At 44.1% G+C, this 21,152-nt stretch overlaps 2 protein-coding genes across 2 annotated transcripts in view; one reads left to right on the forward strand and one right to left on the reverse strand.

Moving 5' to 3' along the window:
• Window positions 1–13,438, forward strand: part of LOC124024453 (dysbindin-A-like) — a 40,490-nt gene extending 27,052 nt beyond the window's left edge. The window contains exons 4-6 of the mRNA XM_046338348.1: window positions 8,566–8,721; window positions 10,582–10,728; window positions 12,914–13,438. Of these exons, the coding sequence (XP_046194304.1) occupies window positions 8,566–8,721; window positions 10,582–10,728; window positions 12,914–13,236 (626 nt within the window). The 3' untranslated portion in view covers window positions 13,237–13,438. The remainder of the gene's footprint in view (window positions 1–8,565; window positions 8,722–10,581; window positions 10,729–12,913) is intronic.
• A 156-nt stretch (window positions 13,439–13,594) lies between these two features.
• Window positions 13,595–21,152, reverse strand: part of LOC124024452 (protein Jumonji-like) — a gene marked incomplete at its 5' end in the record, with an annotated part of 59,461 nt that continues 51,903 nt past the window's right edge. Inside the window, 3 exons of the mRNA XM_046338347.1 lie at window positions 13,595–15,879; window positions 19,293–19,393; window positions 20,039–20,231. Coding sequence (XP_046194303.1) covers window positions 15,663–15,879; window positions 19,293–19,393; window positions 20,039–20,231 — 511 coding nt within the window. The remainder of the gene's footprint in view (window positions 15,880–19,292; window positions 19,394–20,038; window positions 20,232–21,152) is intronic.

The raw sequence follows: 21,152 nt of genomic DNA on the forward strand, positions 1-21,152 counted from the left end.
CAGTAGCCTAACTTGGCAGCCCACAGTAGCCTAACTTGGCAGCCCACAGTAGCCTAACAGTAGCCTAACTTGGCAGCTCACAGTAGCCTAACTTGGCAGCCCACATGGTGTAGATGAGTAGTATACAGCAACCTAACATGAGAGCTGAGGCTGGGGCCAGTGCTCTGCCTCCCCCTCTCAGATCATAGCTAATATAATAGCTTTACATCTATGGCTCAGACCCTTTAGAACAGTGGTCAAAGTTATCATTAACCTAATAAAACCAGTTTGGTAGGAGTGAGGTTTGTGCAGAAGGCCTGAAACGTTATCACATCATATATTGGCTATATGCCTGTTCTGACAATATTGTTCCTCTCAGACCATATTATATATTTTGAAACTTAAGCATTAATAACAATACATCAGTTGGTGTAGAAGATGCTGAGCCTAAATTGAGATAATTGTGTTTTACTGGACTGATGGTACATGCATCTGATGGTCATGATGCTTTCAAGACAACTGGGAACTCTGGAAAAGCGAGATCAAATGATGACGTCCGTGAACATCAGGTCAGTAAGTCTGAGCTCTAGAAAGCGATGCCAGAGTTTCCCAGTTGGATGACCTTTCAAAAAAAAATTCCCTGGAGTTCCCAGTTGTCTTGAATGTACTGAAGTCAGACATTTCCAAGTTCCCAGTTGTCTTGAACACGGCATTAGTCTCAGCGGAGTGAGTGAGTGAGAGAGAGCAGCAGAGGGTCTGCCTCTCACAGTCCCTGCTCTCTCTTTCATTTCCTCGAGTATCAAACTTTGCCGGGGTCGTGGAATCTGTAGGGAGGCATGGTGATTTGAACTATCCGATTGGCCAGCGCAGTAGGCACCGTCGATTTAGCCACCGATCTCAAGAGTCCGCCGGGTTGGAGAAGTTTGTCTTTTCAGACAAATTAAATGGTTCAAACTGGGAACACTTCGTCTACCTGGTACATCAAGCTTCGTCTACCTGGTACATCAAGCTTTGTCTACCTGGTACATCAAGCTTTGTCTACCTGGTACATCAAGCTTTGTCTACCTGGTACATCAAGCTATGTCCACCTGGTACATCAAGTGCACCGACCGCCAACAGCACAACACGAAGAAAACAAAAAGGAACGCAAGCCTTTATGCCTTTTATCTTTGGCTTTTCTACTGAAATGTTTGGTGATCCTCTAGAAATGCCTTGAAGATGGCGATCGACCGGTTGGTGAGCACTGCTTGGATAATACAGAGGAATGTAATGCACTGTAGCGGTCTCTGACCTTTTTCTTTCACTCTTCACAAGTCTATCAGTTGAGGGTGTATGACTGAATTCACTAGGCTTTACAGAATGTCACCACTGGTTGCCCTCTGAAACCCCCCTAACAAAGCTTGGTATTAAATAGAATTACATTTCTCTGAACATTTCATCTTGGTTCCTATTTATAGTGGTGACGCATGACTTGGAGAATGTTTATAACAGTGGAATTAGGAGCTGTAATAGAATGCTGTGTCTCTCCTTCCCTGGGGGTCAATAGAGAGGCTGGAGGGCTCATCATTATACATTTATCCTGCTGGGGGGGATAGGCTGTGTCTCTCCTTCCCTGGGGGTCAATAGAGAGGTTGGAGGGCTCATCATTATACATTTATCCTGCTGGGGGGTAGGCTGTGTCTCTCCTTCCCTGGGGGTCAATAGAGAGGTTGGAGGGCTCATCATTATACATTTATCCTGCTCGGGATTTAGGCTCTGATCAAAAGTATTGCACTATGGGGAATCTCTTCCACAGTCTGATATATATTTTAACACCCCTTCTCTCTCTCAGACATGGACATCATTCTCTCTGTCAGAAACCCATGGACATCATTCTCTCTCAGACATGGACATCATTCTCTATCTGTCAGAAAGCCATGGACATCATTCTCTCTCTGTCAGAAAGCCATGGACATCATTCTCTCTCTGTCAGAAAGCCATGGACATCATTCTCTCTCTGTCAGAAAGCCATGGACATCATTCTCTCTCTGTCAGAAAGCCATTGACATCATTCTCTCTCTGTCAGAAAGCCATGGACATCATTCTCTCTCTGTCAGAAAGCCATGGACATCATTCTCTCTCTGTCAGAAAGCCATTGACATCATTCTCTCTCTGTCAGAAAGCCATGGACATCATTCTCTCTGTCAGAAAGCCATGGACATCATTCTCTCTCTCAGAAAGCCATGGACATCATTCTCTCTCTGTCAGAAAGCCATGGACATCATTCTCTCTCTGTCAGAAAGCCATTGACATCATTCTCTCTCTGTCAGAAAGCCATGGACATCATTCTCTCTCTCAGAAAGCCATTGACATCATTCTCTCTCTGTCAGAAAGCCATGGACATCATTCTCTCTCTGTCAGAAAGCCATGGACATCATTCTCTCTCTCAGAAAGCCATTGACATCATTCTCTCTCTGTCAGAAAGCCATTGACATCATTCTCTCTCTGTCAGAAAGCCATGGACATCATTCTCTCTCTGTCAGAAAGCCATGGACATCATTCTCTCTCTCAGAAAGCCATGGACATCATTCTCTCTCTCAGAAAGCCATTGACATCATTCTCTCTGTCAGAAAGCCATGGACATCATTCTCTCTCTGTCAGAAAGCCATGGACATCATTCTCTCTCTCTGTCAGAAAGCCATTGACATCATTCTCTCTCTGTCAGAAAGCCATGGACATCATTCTCTCTCTGTCAGAAAGCCATGGACATCATTCTCTCTCAGAAAGCCATGGACATCATTCTCTCTCTGTCAGAAAGCCATTGACATCATTCTCTCTCAGAAAGCCATGGACATCATTCTCTCTCAGAAAGCCATGGACATCATTCTCTCTCAGAAAGCCATGGACATCATTCTCTCTGTCAGAAAGCCATGGACATCATTCTCTCTCAGAAAGCCATGGACATCATTCTCTCTCTGTCAGAAAGCCATGGACATCATTCTCTCTCAGAAAGCCATGGACATCATTCTCTCTCTCAGAAAGCTATGGACATCATTCTCTCTGTCAGAAAGCTATGGACATCATTCTCTCTGTCAGAAAGCCATGGACATCATTCTCTCTCTCAGAAAGCCATTGACATCATTCTCTCTCTGTCAGAAAGCCATGGACATCATTCTCTCTCTGTCAGAAAGCCATGGACATCATTCTCTCTCTGTCAGAAAGCCATTGACATCATTCTCTCTCTGTCAGAAAGCCATGGACATCATTCTCTCTCTGTCAGAAAGCCATGGACATCATTCTCTCTCTGTCAGAAAGCCATGGACATCATTCTCTCTCTGTCAGAAAGCCATTGACATCATTCTCTCTCTGTCAGAAAGCCATGGACATCATTCTCTCTCTGTCAGAAAGCCATTGACCTCATTCTCTCTCTGTCAGAAAGCCATGGACATCATTCTCTCTGTCAGAAAGCCATGGACATCATTCTCTCTCTCAGAAAGCCATTGACATCATTCTCTCTGTCAGAAAGCCATGGACATCATTCTCTCTCAGAAAGCCATGGACATCATTCTCTCTCTCAGAAAGCCATGGACATCATTCTCTCTCTGTCAGAAAGCCATGGACATCATTCTCTCTCAGAAAGCCATGGACATCATTCTCTCTCTGTCAGAAAGCCATGGACATCCTTCTCTCTCTGTCAGAAAGCCATGGACATCATTCTCTCTCTGTCAGAAAGCCATGGACATCATTCTCTCTCTGTCAGAAAGCCATGGACATCATTCTCTCTCAGAAAGCCATGGACATCATTCTCTCTGTCAGAAAGCCATGGACATCATTCTCTCTCAGAAAGCCATGGACATCATTCTCTCTCTCAGAAAGCCATGGACATCATTCTCTCTCTGTCAGAAAGCCATGGACATCATTCTCTCTCAGAAAGCCATTGACATCATTCTCTCTGTCAGAAAGCCATGGACATCATTCTCTCTCAGAAAGCCATGGACATCATTCTCTCTCTCAGAATGCCATGGACATCATTCTCTCTCTCAGAATGCCATGGACATCATTCTCTCTCTCAGAAAGCCATGGACATCATTCTCTCTCTCTGTCAGAAAGCCATGGACATCATTCTCTCTCTCTCAGAAAGCCATGGACATCATTCTCTCTCTGTCAGAAAGCCATGGACATCATTCTCTCTGTCAGAAAGCCATGGACATCATTCTCTCTCAGAAAGCCATTTGACTTCCACTATGAGAAACAAGAGAACGTCACAGCTCCAGCTTGTGGGTCACATCTAAAAATACATTCCTCCGTTGTTGCAGCATGCATGGAAATGCAACTGGTTAACCATTTGTCAAGCAACTTTGCATAATGTTACCTATGGGATGTTACCTATGAGAGGCCATAATGTTACCTATGGGATGTTACCTATGAGAGGCCATAATGTTACCTATGGGATGTTACCTATGGAAGGCCATAATGTTACCTATGGGATGTTACCTATGGAAGGCCATAATGTTACCTAGGGATGTTACCTATGGAAGACCATAATGTTACCTGGTTTACCTATGGAAGGCCATAATGTTACCTATGGGATGTTACCTATGGAAGGCCATAATGTTACCTATGGGATGTTACCTATGGAAGGCCATAATGTTACCTATGGGATGTTACCTATGGAAGGCCATAATGTTACCTATGGGATGTTACCTATGGAAGGCCATAATGTTACCTATGGGATGTTACCTATGGAAGGCCATAATGTTACCTATGGGATGTTACCTATGGAAGGCCATAATGTTACCTATGGAAGGCCATAATGTTACCTATGGATAATGTTAGGAAGGCCATAATGTTACCTATGGAAGGCCATAATGTTACCTATGGGATGTTACCTATGGAAGGCCATAATGTTACCTATGGAAGGCCATTATGTTACCTGTACTATTGTAGTGGTGTCTTGTTAGTATCCTGTAGTACTGTAGTGGTATCCTGTAGTATTGTAGTGGTGTCTTGTTAGTATCCTGTAGTATTGTAGTGGTATCTTGGTAGTATCCTGTAGTATTGTAGTGGTATATTTTAGTATCCTGTAGTATTGTAGTGGTATCTTGTTAGTATCCTGTAGTACTGTAGTGGTATCTTGTTAGTATCCTGTAGTATTGTAGTGGTATCTTGTTAGTATCCTGTAGTACTGTAGTGGTATCTTGTTAGTATCCTGTAGTACTGTAGTGGTATCTTGTTAGTATCCTGTAGTACATTAGGGGTATCTTGTTACTATCCTGTAGTACTGTAGTGGTATCCTGTAGTACTGTAGTGGTATCTTGTTAGTATCCTGTAGTACTGTAGTGGTATCCTGTAGTATTGTAGTGGTATCTTGTTAGTATCATGTAGTACTGTAGTGGTATCCTGTAGTACTGTAGTGGTATCCTGTAGTACTGTAGTGGTATCCTGTAGTACTGTAGTGGTATCTTGTTAGTATCCTGTAGTACTGTAGTGGTATCCTGTAGTATTGTAGTGGTATCGTGTTAGTATCATGTAGTACTGTAGTGGTATCCTGTAGTACTGTAGTGGTATCCTGTAGTACTGTAGTGGTATCCTGTAGTATTGTAGTGGTATCTTGTTACTATCCTGTAGTACTGTAGTGGTATCTTGTTAGTATCCTGTAGTTCTGTAGTGGTATCTTGTTAGTATCCTGTAGTACTGTAGTGGTATCTTGTTAGTATCCTGTAGTACTGTATTGGTATCTTGTTAGTATCCTGTAGTACTGTAGTGGTATCTTGTTAGTATCCTGTAGTACTGTAGTGGTATCTTGTTAGTATCTTGTAGTATTGTAGTGGTATCTTGTTAGTATCCTGTAGTGGTATCCTGTAGTACTGTAGTGGTATCTTGTTAGTATCCTGTAGTACTGTAGTGGTATCTTGTTAGTATCCTGTAGTACTGTAGTGGTATCTTGTTAGTATCCTGTAGTATTGTAGTGGTATCTTGTTACTATCCTGTAGTACTGTAGTGGTATCTTGTTAGTATCCTGTAGTTCTGTAGTGGTATCTTGTTAGTATCCTGTAGTATTGTAGTGGTATCTTGTTAGTATCCTGTAGTATTGTAGTGGTATCTTGTTAGTATCCTGTAGTACTGTAGGGGTATCCTGTAGTATTGTAGTGGTATCCAGTAGTACTGTAGTGGTATCCTGTAGTATTGTAGTGGTATCTTGTTAGTATCCTGTAGTATTGTAGTGGTATCGTGTTAGTATCCTGTAGTACTGTAGGGGTATCTTGTTAGTATCCTGTAGTATTGTGGTGGTATCTTGTTAGTATCCTGTAGTATTGTAGTGGTATCTTGTTAGTATCCTGTAGTACTGTAGTGGTATCTTGTTAGTATCCTGTACTATTGTAGTGGTATCTTGTTAGTATCCTGTAGTACTGTAGTGGTATCTTGTTAGTATCCTGTACTATTGTAGTGGTATCTTGTTAGTATCCTGTAGTACTGTAGTGGTATCTTGTTAGTATCCTGTAGTATTGTAGTTGTATCTTGTTAGTATCCTGTAGTACTGTAGTGGTATCTTGTTAGTATCCTGTAGTATTGTAGTGGTATCTTGTTAGTATCCTGTAGTACTGTAGTGGTATCTTGTTAGTATCCTGTAGTATTGTAGTGGTATCTTGTTAGTATCCTGTAGTACTGTAGTGGTATCTTGTTAGTATCTGTAGTGGTAAACTTGTTAGTATCCTGTGGTATTGTAGTGGTATCTTGTTAGTATCCTGTAGTACTGTAGTGGTATCTTGTTAGTATCCTGTACTATTGTAGTGGTATCTTGTTAGTATCCTGTAGTACTGTAGTGGTATCTTGTTAGTATCCTGTAGTATTGTAGTGGTATCTTGTTAGTATCCTGTAGTACTGTAGTGGTATCTTGTTAGTATCCTGTACTATTGTAGTGGTATCTTGTTAGTATCCTGTAGTACTGTAGTGGTATCTTGTTAGTATCCTGTAGTACTGTAGTGGTATCTTGTTAGTATCCTGTAGTACTGTAGTGGTATCTTGTTAGTATCCTGATACTGTAGTATCACAAGAAAGGGTTGTTAGCTGAGATAAAAAGGTCACAGAATAGTCTCTCTGGCCAGACTCAGGGTGCTAGTCTCTGCACGCTCCACACAGAGGTGTCTCTGGCTCAGGGCTCTGTGAGGAGACTCTACAGTAAGGATGGTGTCTCTGGCTCAGGGCTCTGTGAGGAGACTCTACAGTAAGGATGGTGTTTCTGGCCAGACTCAGGGCTCTGTGAGGAGACTCTACAGTAAGGATGGTGTCTCTGGTTCAGGGCTCTGTGAGGAGACTCTACAGTAAGGATGGTGTCTCTGGCTCAGGGCTCTGTGAGGAGACTCTACAGTAAGGATGGTGTTTCTGGCTCAGGGCTCTGTGAGGAGACTCTACAGTAAGGATGGTGTTTCTGGCCAGACTCAGGGCTCTGTGAGGAGACTCTACAGTAAGGATGGTGTCTCTGGCTCAGGGCTCTGTGAGGAGACTCTACAGTAAGGATGGTGTCTGGCCAGACTCAGGGCTCTCATTATAATAGTGAGAAGACATTTATCTGATATCTGTAGGATGATGTTGATCATTATAATAGTGAGAAGACATTTATCTGATATCTGTAGGATGATGTTGATCATTATAATAGTGAGAAGACATTTATCTGATGTAAAAGTCTAACTACAGGTTGCGTCCCAAACTGTATGTATGTGGTCAATGGATTTGGGGTCACTAGAAAAGAGCAGAGGCTACTCTGACAAAAAGCTGCCACTTAATAGTGAGAAGACATTTATCTATTTACAGCTTAACAGGGATACCAAACAATGACTTGTTTATATTCAGTAACTGTACAGTAAACTATACAGTGACTTATACAGTGACTTATACAGTGACTTATACAGTGACTTATACAGTAACTATATAGTGACTTATACAGTAACTATATAGTGACTTATACAGTGACTTATACAGTAACCTATACAGTGACTTATACAGTAACTATATAGTGACTTATACAGTAACTATATAGTGACTTATACAGTGACTTATACAGTAACCTATACAGTGACTTATACAGTAACTATATAGTGACTTATACAGTAACTATATAGTGACTTATACAGTAACTATATAGTGACTTATACAGTGACTTATACAGTAACCTATACAGTGACTTATACAGTAACTATATAGTGACTTATACAGTGACTTACACAGTGACTTACAGTGACTTATACAGTAACCTATACAGTAACTATACAGTGACTTATACAGTGACTTACACAGTGACCTACAGTGACTTATACAGTAACTATATAGTGACTTATACAGTGACTTACACAGTGACCTACATAGTGACCTACACAGTGACCTTCACAGTGCAGATTTGTGAAACATGTTTCCATTAAATAATGGAAGACTGAGGCGTCATCATTTGACTGTGACTTGTTCTTATGTCTATCCAGAGGGTATCACTGACCTCCATAGAAATGTACTAGACCTCATCTACTGTCTTTTCAATGGCTGCTTCCATGAGAGCAAGTCAACCCTCTATCCACCTCTATGTTTACGTGTCCTGTACTTCCTGTTTCCCCCCAGCCGAGCTGGACTCTGAGCACGCCCAGAAGGTGCTGGACATGGAACACGCCCAGCAGGGGAAGCTGAAGGAGAGGCAGAAGTACTTTGAAGAAGCTTTCCAACAGGACATGGATCAGTACCTCTCTACTGGCTACCTGCAGATCACTGACAGAAGAGGTGAGCTGGAACCCAGAACACACACTGTGTGGCTCCCCTTTTTATAGTGCACTGCTTTGGACCATAGCACTACGGGCCCTGGGAAGTAGTGCACTTACGGGCCTGTAGGAAATAGGGGTCCATTTGGAACACTACCTCTGTTGATACGGCAGGGGGCGGCAGGGTAGCCTAGTGGTTAGAGTGGAGGGGCGGCAGGGTAGCCTAGTGGTTAGAGTGGAGGGGCGGCAGGGTAGCCTAGTGGTTAGAGTGGAGGGGCGGCAGGGTAGCCTAGTGGTTAGAGTGGAGGGGCGGCAGGGTAGCCTAGTGGTTAGAGTGGAGGGGCGGCAGGGTAGCCTAGTGGTTAGAGTGGAGGGGCGGCAGGGTAGCCTAGTGTTAGAGTGGAGGGCGGCAGGGTAGCCTAGTGGTTAGAGTGGAGGGGCGGCAGGGTAGCCTAGTGGTTAGAGTGGAGGGGCGGCAGGGTAGCCTAGTGGTTAGAGTGGAGGCGGCAGGGTAGCCTAGTGGTTAGAGTGGAGGAGCGGCAGGGTAGCCTAGTGGTTAGAGTGGAGGGGCGGCAGGGTAGCCTAGTGGTTAGAGTGGAGGGCGGCAGGGTAGCCTAGTGGTTAGAGTGGAGGGGCGGCAGGGTAGCCTAGTGGTTAGAGTGGAGGGGCGGCAGGGTAGCCTAGTGGTTAGAGTGGAGGGGGCGGCAGGGTAGCCTAGTGGTTAGAGTGGAGGGTTGGCAGGGTAGCCTAGTGGTTAGAGTGGAGGGGCGGCAGGGTAGCCTAGTGGTTAGAGTGGAGGGCGGCAGGTAGCCTAGTGGTTAGAGCGTTGGACTAGTAACCGAAAGGTTGCTAGATCGAATCCCTGAGCTGACAAGATAAAAATCTGTCGTTCTGCCCCTGAACAAGGTAGTTAACCCACTGTTTCTAGGCCGTCATTGAAAATAAGAATTTGTTCTTAACTGACTTGCCAAGTTAAATAAAGATAAAATTAAAATAATAAACGTTGCAGAAGGTCAAAGAAAGGCTCATTTAAAAAGGTTGACTTGTGTTTTAAGAGGATATTTTCTGTATTGACTTTGGTCTGGTGTAACTGCTGTTTTGGCGTAGATTCTATGACTTTTCCCTTGTTCTGCTCTGTCTGGGACATTGAGCTTTACAATAACCAGTGATGCTACGCGGTTAATGGACTGTTTCCTACGTCTTTTATTGTGCTTCCCCTTCCTGCTTTCATCATACTTGAGGTATGATAGTGCTGTCTGTCTGTGTGTCTCATGTCAGAGCTGTGTTGTCTGTAACAGTGACGTGTGTGTATATTCAGTGTTGTGCTGTTGTACGGTCTGTCCGTCTGTAACAGTGATGTGTGTATCTTCAGTGTTGTACTGTCTGTCAGTCTGTAACAGTGACGGGTGTGTGTGTGTGTGTGTGTGTGTGTGTGTGTGTGTGTGTGTGTGTGTGTGTGTGTGTGTGTGTGTGTGTGTGTGTGTGTGTGTGTGTGTGTGTGTGTGTGTGTGTGTGTGTGTGTGTGTGTGTGTGTACTGTGTGTGTGTGTGTGTGTGTGTGTGTGTGTGTCTTCAGTGTTGTACTGTCTTGTCAGTCTAACAGTGACGTGTGTATCTTCAGTGTTGTGCTGTTGTACTGTCTGTCAATCTGTAACAGTGACGTGTGTGTGTGTATCTTCAGTGTTGTACTGTCCGCCAGTCTGGGTTCTGAATTGGTCATTCCGTGATTCCTCACCCCATCTCCTCACCTCCCTTTCAACCACAGTGGAGGATAAGTTCCAAGGTTCCTTGTGAGAAATGGAGGCAGGATGGGACTGCGGAACAGTAGCGGTGTGGTGCAGCTGCAGTGTGAAGTGACGCTGGCTGTGTGTGTCGCTCCACAGGGCCAATAGGTAGCATGTCTTCCATGGAGGTGAACGTTGACGTTCTGGAACAGATGGACCTGATGGACGTGTCGGACCATGAAGCCCTCGACGTCTTTCTCAACTCTGGAGGAGAAGACGACAGCCTGACCTCCTCACTCACCTCAGGTAGTTATCCACAGCCTGACCTCCTCACTCACCTCAGGTAGTTATCAACAGCCTGACCTCCTCACTCACCTCAGGTAGTTATCAACACAGTGCACTCTGTATGGAATAACCAACTCAGTGGCCTTGTGGTTAGTGTCCTCCCTGAAATTGGAGGATTGGGAGTGAGCTTCACGCTACGGATCAACACAGGAGATAGACTCAGTGTCCTGTCCAGGAGGTGTACTGGTACATCAAGCTGCCTCATTACAGAAACAGGAGATAGACTAGTGTCCTGTCCAGGGGTGTCCTGGTACATAAAGCTGCCTCACTACAGAAACAGGAGATAGACTAGTGTCCTGTCCAGGGGTGTCCTGGTACATCAAGCTGCCTCATTACAGAAACAGGAGATAGACTAGTGTCCTGTCCAGGGGGGTGTCCTGGTACATAAAGCTGCCTCACTACAGAAACAGGAGATAGACTAGTGTCCTGTCCAGGGGTGTCCTGGTACATCAAGCTGCCTCATTACAGAAACAGGAGATAGACTAGTGTCCTGTCCAGGGGGTGTCCTGGTACATCAAGCTGTCTCACTACAGAAACAGGAGATAGACTAGTGTCCTGTCCAGGAGGTGTCCTGGTACATCAAGCTGTCTCACTACAGAAACAGGAGATAGACTAGTGTCCTGTCCAGGAGGTGTCCTGGTACATCAAGCTGTCTCACTACAGAAACAGGAGATAGACTAGTGTCCTGTCCAGGGGTGTCCTGGTACATCAAGCTGTCTCACTACAGAAACAGGCTTGCAGAAGGCTTGTACTTATTTGTATTAATTTATGTAGGGAATAGGGTGCAATTTGGGAGACCATTTGTTGATATCAGGGGTGCCACCAACGGTACAGAGACAGTATGACTAATGCTATCAGGTAGCCACCAACGGTACAGAGACAGTATGGCTAATGCTATCACGTAGCCACCAACGGTACAGAGACAGTATGGCTAATGCTATCACGTAGCCACCAACGGTACAGAGACAGTATGGCTAATGCTATCACGTAGCCACCAACGGTACAGAGAGTGTATGGCTAATGCTATCACGTAGCCATCAACGGTACAGAGACAGTATGGCTAATGCTATCACGTAGCCACCAACGGTACAGAGACAGTATGGCTAATGCTATCACGTAGCCACCAACGGTACAGAGACAGTATGGCTAATGCTATCACGTAGCCACCAATGGTACAGAGACAGTATGGCTAATGCTATCACGTAGCCACCAACGGTACAGAGACAGTATGGCTAATGCTATCACGTAGCCACCAACGGTACAGAGACAGTATGGCTAATGCTATCACGTAGCCACCAATGGTACAGAGACAGTATGGCTAATGCTATCACGTAGCCATCAACGGTACAGAGACAGTATGGCTAATGCTATCACGTAGCCATCAACAGTACAGAGACAGTATGGCTAACGCTATCACGTAGCCACCAACGGTACAGAGACAGTATGGCTAATGCTATCACGTAGCCACCAACGGTACAGAGACAGTATGACTAACGCTATCACGTAGCCATCAACAGTACAGAGACAGTATGGCTAATGCTATCACGTAGCCACCAACGGTACAGAGACAGTATGGCTAATGCTATCACGTAGCCACCAACGGTACAGAGACAGTATGGCTAATGCTATCACGTAGCCACCAACGGTACAGAGACAGTATGACTAATGCTATCACGTAGCCACCAACGGTACAGAGACAGTATGACTAATGCTATCACGTAGCCATCAACAGTACAGAGACAGTATGGCTAATGCTATCACGTAGCCATCAACAGTACAGAGACAGTATGACTAATGCTATCACGTAGCCATCAACAGTACAGAGACAGTATGGCTAATGCTATCACGTAGCCACCAACTGTACAGAGACCGTATTCGCTTGTGTCCATTTAGTCATGTAATTAAGTGCGTTGCTAGCGAGCCACTTTCTTATGAACGCATGGTATCAAAGCATGCGCGTCTCGTCACCCTGGTGATAACAGAGTTGTGTTGTCACGAGTTCAAACAAAACAGAGGTTATACACTGCAGCACACTAGAATCACATGATGAAACATGTGGTTGAGTCCCAAATGGAACCCTGTATCCCATATATGGGCAGAGCCGTGATGTTGGACTGATCCCCTCTCCCTCCCTCCTGTCCCCCAGGTCCAGACCCTGAGTCGTTGTCCTCTGAGATCTCCCTGCGGGTGCCCACCCAGGCGGAACTGAGGAACAAGCCGTCTTCCTTCTCCTCCATGGAGCCAGGCTCAGCCAGCCAGGACACCAGCCTGGGGGAGTGCCAGGACACCAGCCAGGACACCAGCCTGGGGGAGTGCCAGGAGGGGGAGGGCAGCGAGGCCAGCGGAGACGGAGACCAGCCCCTGGTACTGCCAGACGAGGAGGAAGTGCAGGCCGACACAGCCCTGGTGTCGTTGCCCGAGGCAGAGACGTTCAAGAACTCTGACGACAGCGACTCGCAGGCCTCTTAGGAGCCGTCACAGAGCTGCCCCCTGGATGAGACTGGCTCTAGGGGGTATAGGGTAGCTCCTAGACGCTGATCTGGGGCTCCGTTTTGCATTTTTCCCCAAAGAAACTTTTTTTCTTTTCTGTTTTTTTTATAACTGAAATGTAGCTTCCTTCCTTGTATCCAATTATATCTAAGTAAATAATAATAAAGTTGTTTAAAATGTTCAAGGGACTGCATTCTTCAGACATTACACTGGGAGTTTAAACCAAAGCTTTGAAGTCAATAACTAGAATAGCTTGGTGGTTCTTAAACACAGAGATGTTTGGGCGGGATGCTTGGAGGGTACAGACACACGGCACTGAGAAGAACACATTTGGATAGACACTGTCAAACCTTTTTATTCAACCTTAATGGGTACTAACAAATAAAATAGAAAATAAAACGGTCATTGTCCAACTTGAATCAGCATGGAAGGAAAACAGAATCAGAGAAATGAGACGGTCGGCTGTAATGAGCCTGTTGTAAAAAAAAACAACCAAAACATTAAGCTTTTAAAAAAACATCCAACTCTGTATATATGTGAACTTCGAAAATGGCTAGTTTTTGTAAGGGGTCTCAACAAGCTGATTTGAAAGGACTCTTGTCGCGAGGCTGGAGTGCAACAACAGGAGTTACTCCTTCTGTACATAGTAGATTTTAGCATTTTTTATTATTCTTCTACTTATTTTCCCTTTTCATAAAAAAAAGTTTAGGTAAAAAACGAGGGGATTCAAACTATGCAGCACTTCTCCATACTTGTTACCAGGGCAACCCGGGCCCCATACAACTAATGTCCAACACGGTTGACACAAGGGTTGTGATACAATGTATTTATTTTTTTGTCTGCACAAAAAATGTTTACACAACCATTTCACCGTCTCCACAACACTTGTAATTCTAGATTTGTTTTGTATCACAACCCTTGTTTATACGGGGCCACAGAAGTAACTGGTGGTGGAGGGGGGGGGGGGGGGGGGGGAGGGAGGGTGGTAAAGGCTTTTCTTCATAAATCCCCTACTCCAAAACACTGCATTCCATTCCTTAAAAGGCTCAGGTACATGTATCTTTAGACAATGACAATGTTTTATACGTACAATGCTGTTGTGGTTTTCAGTTTTTGTTCTTTGATAAAAACACCTGGACTGTGACTCTCCCAAATGGCACCCTATTCCCTATATAGTGCCCTTGGGGCTCGGGTCAAAATTAGTGCTCTAAATAGGGGATAGGCCTGCCATTTGGAACGCAGTCCCGCGGACCCAAGAGTTGCAGGTCAAGAGCCTGTAAGGGTCTAGAGTGGATAACTTGGTCACAAAACAAAAACTATCGGCACCAGAAATGATTGAAAATGATTAGTATGCATTTTCTTTATTTTTAGGCACAGTGTTTCACACACAAATGGTCAGATGAGCGGTGTGAAGCCCATGATTACCGTTCCACTCTTGGCCAATTCTCTAAATAATTATAACATCAATGATCTGAGAAGGGGCCCTGTTTTAATACTGAGGCCAGGGTCGTATTCACTAGGAACCAAAAGGGCCAAAACGGGGAGGGACTACCTGAACATGTCCAATAAGGAACGCTTGTTTTTTTTTCTGTTTGCAAAAAGTTTTGCGACGTTTAGCACTAATAAACACAACCCACTTTTTTGCGCTCCGCTGGAACAATCTTTGTATCGTAATTCATGTATTACAAACCCCTGAAGAGCCTTATTACTGGTTGGAGTCTAAACGCAAAACTGTGTAGAATCAACTTATTGGTAACAAGTTCTAAAAACGTGTTCACAGTTCAGGATGCAGTCCAATGGCTTTGAGCAAAAGAGAAATGATCATTATTATTACTACTACTACACCAAAGACAGTATAAATCGAGCACCAAGATGTAGCACCAGGGAAGTGAAGTCTGTAGGTAATAACAGTAGGTGTAGCTAGGAGGATATTGTGATATCTAGATACAATATACAGTATTGGACGAAGGGCTGGGTTTCAATCCATATCGATGAAGATCCACGCTAACATTTTTTAAAGCTAATTTCCAATTGAGCTGAGATACGCGGGAACGTTGCCTTCAAATTTCAATTGAGCTGTAACGCGGATCCTTCGATACGGAACTGAATCCAGCCATTAATGCCTCTTAAAAACATGTTTTTTTTTTTACTCTAGTGCAAAAGCCGTGGTTTAAGGAGCACATTCTCTACACTGAGCAGAGAGAAATGTACCGTAGTGAAGCACTGGTCCTGTTGGAACACCTCAGAAGTCCTTCCTTCCTTCCTTCCTTTGAAGTAATCACAGGTGTGAATCGGTTGGATTGGTGACAGTAATTGGGTGGTAGTGACCTAACCACTTGTGTTTACCTCAAAGAACCCAGGAAGGAAGGATGTGAAGTAATGGAACGTGGCCGCCATGATGTGAGTTATTTAGAGCTGAGGGCGGTCTTGGGCAGGGTGGAGGAGGGGAGGCGTGTGAGGGACACAGTGATGGAGGTTCTGTTTCGGGCGCTGCGTTTGGCCGGGGTGGACGCCTCACCGGGGCCCTGAAGTCCTCTCGTCCCTCTCCTCTTCTCAGCGCCGCTCTTCTCCAGCACTCTCCCACACACCCTGCTCACCAGATGGTTGATTTGGTCCTGAGAGGAAGAGGAATTGGAATCAGGAGAAGAAGAATGTGGGTTGACATTGAAGAGTGGGTGTAGTAATTGACGACCTCCTACTACCTAATAATGGAGGTCTGGACTATGAATGTATTGATGGTGTTGAACTGAACTGCTTTCATGTTCTGAGAATTTTCACTCTCCTGGTTAAATAAAGTTACATCAAATGTTGGAAAGAATTAAGTAGTGTACTGTAGTAGTGTACTGTAGTAGTGTAGTGTAGTAGTGTACTGTAGTAGTGTACTGTAGTAGTGTAGTTTACTGTAGTAGTGTGTAGTGTACTGTAGTAGTGTACTGTAGCAGTGTACTGTAGTAGTGTACTGTAGCAGTGTACTGTAGCAGTGTACTGTAGTAGTGTGTAGTGTACTGTAGTAGTGTACTGTAGCAGTGTACTGTAGCAGTGTACTGTAGTAGTGTGTAGTGTACTGTAGTAGTGTACTGTAGTAGTGTAGTGTACTGTAGTGTATTGTAGTGTAGTAGTGTACTGTAGTAGTGTACTGTAGCAGTGTAGTAGTGTACTGTAGCAGTGTACTGTAGTAGTGTGTAGTGTACTGTAGTAGTGTGTAGTGTACTGTAGTAGTGTACTGTAGTAGTGTGTAGTGTACTGTAGTAGTGTACTGTAGTAGTGTACTGTAGCAGTGTACTGTAGTACTGTAGTAGTGTACTGTAGTAGTGTACTGTAGCAGTGTACTGTAGTAGTGTACTGTAGCAGTGTACTGTAGCAGTGTACTGTAGTAGTGTGTAGTGTACTGTAGTAGTGTACTGTAGTAGTGTGTAGTGTAGTGTAGTAGTGTACTGTAGTAGTGTACTGTAGTAGTGTGTAGTGTACTGTAGTACTGTAGTAGTGTACTGTAGTGTACTGTAGTAGTGTACTGTAGTAGTGTACTGTAGTAGTGTACTGTAGCAGTGTACTGTAGTAGTGTAGTGTACTGTAGTAGTGTGTAGTGTACTGTAGTAGTGTACTGTAGTAGTGTACTGTAGTAGTAGTAGTGTACTGTAGTAGTGTACTGTAGTGTACTGTGTGTACTGTAGTAGTGTACTGTAGTAGTGTACAGTGTACTGTAGTGTAGTGTAGTGTACTGTGTGTAGTAGTAGTGTACTGTAGTAGTGTAGTACTGTAGTAGTGTACTGTAGTAGTGTACTGTAGTAGTAGTGTAGTGTACTGTAGTAGTGTACTGTAGTAGTGTACTGTGTAGTGTGTAGTGTAGTTTACTGTAGTAGTGTGTAGTGTAGTAGTGTGTACTGTAGTAGTGTGTAGTGTACTGTAGTAGTGTAGTAGTGTACTGTAGTAGTGTACTGTAGTAGTAGTGTGTAGTGTGTGTACTGTAGTAGTGTAGTGTACTGTAGTAGTGTAGTAGTGTACTGTAGTAGTGTAGTGTAGTAGTGTTTACTGTAGTAGTGTACTGTAGTAGTGTAGTGTAGTAGTGTACTGTAGTAGTGTGTACTGTAGTGTGTAGTGTACTGTAGTAGTGTAGTACTGTAGTAGTTTACTGTAGTAGTGTACTGTAGTAGTGTACTGTAGTAGTGTGTAGTGTAGTTTACTGTAGTAGTGTAGTGTGTTAGTAGTTTACTGTAGTAGTGTAGTTACTGTAGTAGTGTGTAGTGTACTGTAGTAGTGTGTAGTGTTACTGTAGTAGTGTAGTGTAGTTTACTGTAGTAGTGTAGTAGTAGTAGTGTAGTGTACTGTAGTAGTGTACTGTGTACTGTAGTAGTGTGTACTGTAGTAGTGTAGTGTAGTTTACTGTAGTAGTGTAGTAGTAGTTACTGTAGTAGTGTAGTAGTGTACTGTAGTAGTGTGTACTGTAGTAGTGTAGTAGTGTAGTGTTACTGTAGTAGTGTGTAGTGTACTGTAGTGTAGTGTAGTACTGTAGTGTGTAGTGTAGTAGTACTGTAGTAGTGTAGTTTACTGTAGTAGTGTGTAGTGTAGTGTACTGTAGTAGTGTAGTTTACTGTAGTAGTGTAGTAGTGTAGTAGTGTAGTAGTTACTGTAGTAGTACTGTAGTAGTAGTGTACTGTAGTAGTGTAGTACTGTAGTAGTGTAGTAGTGTAGTAGTGTGTAGTAGTGTACTGTAGTAGTGTAGTTTACTGTAGTAGTGTGTGTACTGTAGTAGTGTACTGTAGTAGTAGTGTAGTTTGTACTGTAGTAGTGTAGTAGTGTAGTAGTGTAGTAGTGTAGTGTACTGTAGTGTAGTAGTGTAGTTTACTGTAGTAGTGTGTACTGTAGTAGAGTGTACTGTAGTGTAGTAGTGTGTAGTGTAGTTTACTGTAGTAGTGTGTAGTGTAGTAGTGTGTAGTGTAGTGTACTATAGTAGTGTAGTTTACAGTAGTAGTGTGTAGTGTACTGTAGTGTAGTAGTGTAGTTTACTGTAGTAGTGTGTAGTGTAGTAGTGTGTAGTGTAGTGTACTGTAGTAGTGTAGTTTACTGTAGTAGTGTGTAGTGTGTAGTGTACTGTAGTGTAGTAGTGTGTAGTGTAGTTTACTGTAGTAGTGTGTAGTGTAGTAGTGTGTAGTGTAGTGTACTGTAGGAGTGTAGTTTACTGTAGTAGTGTAGTGTACTGTAGTAGTGTAGTTTACTGTAGTAGTGTGTAGTGTAGTAGTGTGTAGTGTAGTGTACTGTAGTAGTGTAGTTTACTGTAGTAGTGTGTAGTGTAGTAGTGTGTAGTGTAGTGTACTGTAGTAGTGTAGTTTACTGTAGTAGTGTAGTGTACTGTAGTAGTGTAGTGTACTGTAGTAGTGTAGTGTACTGTAGTAGTGTACTGTAGTAGTGTAGTGTACTGTAGTAGTGTAGTGTACTGTAGTAGTGTAGTGTACTGTAGTAGTGTAGTGTACTGCAGTAGTGTAGTGTACTGTAGTAGTGTAGTGTACTGTAGTAGTGTAGTGTAATGTAGTAGTGTAGTGTAGTAGTGTAGTGTAGTAGTGTAGTGTACTGTAGTAGTGCAGTGTAGTAGTGTAGTGTACTGTAGTAGTGTACTGTAGTAGTGTAGTGTAGTAGTGTAGTGTGTACTGTAGTGTAGTGTACTGTAGTAGTGTAGTGTACTGTAGTAGTGTAGTGTACTGTAGTAGTGTAGTGTACTGTAGTAGTGTAGTGTACTGTAGTAGTGTACTGTAGTAGTGTAGTGTACTGTAGTAGTGTAGTGTACTGTAGTAGTGTAGTGTACTGTAGTAGTGTAGTGTACTGCAGTAGTGTAGTGTACTGTAGTAGTGTAGTGTACTGTAGTAGTGTAGTGTAATGTAGTAGTGTAGTGTAGTAGTGTAGTGTAGTAGTGTAGTGTACTGTAGTAGTGCAGTGTAGTAGTGTAGTGTACTGTAGTAGTGTACTGTAGTAGTGTAGTGTAGTGTAGTAGTGTAGTGTGTACTGTAGTGTAGTGTACTGTAGTACCTAGTGTCGTAGTGTAGTAACGGTACATCATTTTGAGGCCTCGGCAGGACTTGTGTTTCTGTACGTACAGCAGGACACACTCCAGACAGAACACCACGTTCTCACTCTCCTGAACCACCTGCAGCGACATGAGGAGCATGCCATCAGGACAGAATAAACACATTTTCCCTCCTGAACCATCTGCAGTGACATGAGGAGCATGCCATCAGGACACAGAATAAACACATTTTCCCTCCTGAACCACCTGCAGCGACATGAGGAGCATGCCATCAGGACAGAATAAACACATTTTCCCTCCTGAACCACCTGCAGTGACATGAGGAGCATGCCATCAGGACACAGAATAAACACATTTTCCCTCCTGAACCACCTGCAGCGACATGAGGAGCATGCCATCAGGACAGAATAAACACATTTTCCCTCCTGAACCACCTGCAGCGACATGAGGAGCATGCCATCAGGACAGAATAAACACATTTTCCCTCCTGAACCACCTGCAGCGACATGAGGAGCATGCCATCAGGACACAGAATAAACACATTTTCCCTTCAGGGACAATAAAGTAAGACCGGTCTTTTTACAGGACATTTATGATTGACCCCCCATCTGCAGACTTAACCATTGATGCCATCTCCACGGACATCAGGGAAATGGCCTTTAGAAGGTGCCTTGTTGGCCGTACAGTGCTCTTGTCGACAACATGCCTTTGATTGAATCCCTGCCTATGTTTGTGCCCAACCTTCCCGGCCCAGTAAAGACTCACCATGGAGAGGTAGCAGAGGTGTTGGCACACTTGGCAGCGTCGGTCTGAGGGGTCGAGCCTCAGCCACTGGCGCTGGATCCTCCTGCTCTCTGACGAGGCCTGGTTGTCATGACTACATTTTCCCTCCTGTAGCGGGCAACAGACCGCAGCCCGAAGGCCAAACAGATCCCTGCGTTGTCTCAACTCTGTATCCCTGGAACAGGTAGAGCAGACTGGTGTATCGTCTGTAACCAATGGCTACTGTTTACTCTTTTTTTTGTGGAAAGGGTCAATTTGAGATAGGTAACATGTTGTACTTTTAAATGAATGATGTATAGCTATTGATTCTTGGGTTACATTTCTCCAGCCCCACCCCACAGCTGTTTATTCAACAGGTGGAGGGGTGACTGCTGTTTATTCAACAGGTGGTGGGGTGACTGCTGTTTATTCAACAGGTGGTGGGGTGACTGCTGTTTATTCAACAGGTGGTGGGGTGACTGCTGTTTATTCAACAGGTGGAGGGGTGACTGCTGTTTATTCAACAGGTAGAGGGGTGACTGCTGTTTATTCAACAGGTGGAGGGGTGACTGCTGTTTATTCAACAGGTGGAGGGGTGACTGCTGTTTATTCAACAGGTGGCGGGGTGACTGCTGTTTATTCAACAGGTGGAGGGGTGACTGCTGTTTATTCAACAGGTAGAGGGGTGACTGCTGTTTATTCAACAGGTGGAGGGGTGACTGCTGTTTATTCAACAGGTGGAGGGGTGACTGCTGTTTATTCAACAGGTGGTGGGGTGACTGCTGTTTATTCAACAGGTGGTGGGGTGACTGCTGTTTATTCAACAGGTTGAGGGGTGACTGCTGTTTATTCAACAGGTGGAGGGGTGACTGCTGTTTATTCAACAGGTGGAGGGGTGACTGCTGTTTATTCAACAGGTGGAGGGGTGACTGCTGTTTATTCAACAGGTGGAGGGGTGACTGCTGTTTATTCAACAGGTGGTGGGGTGACTGCTGTTTATTCAACAGGTGGAGGGGTGACTGCTGTTTATTCAACAGGTGGTGGGATGACTGCTGTTTATTCAACCGGTGGTGGGGTGACTGCTGTTTATTCAACAGGTGGTGGGGTGACTGCTGTT

This window comes from Oncorhynchus gorbuscha, unplaced genomic scaffold (genome assembly GCF_021184085.1).
Source record: "Oncorhynchus gorbuscha isolate QuinsamMale2020 ecotype Even-year unplaced genomic scaffold, OgorEven_v1.0 Un_scaffold_1865, whole genome shotgun sequence".
Lineage (NCBI taxonomy): Eukaryota > Metazoa > Chordata > Actinopteri > Salmoniformes > Salmonidae > Oncorhynchus > Oncorhynchus gorbuscha.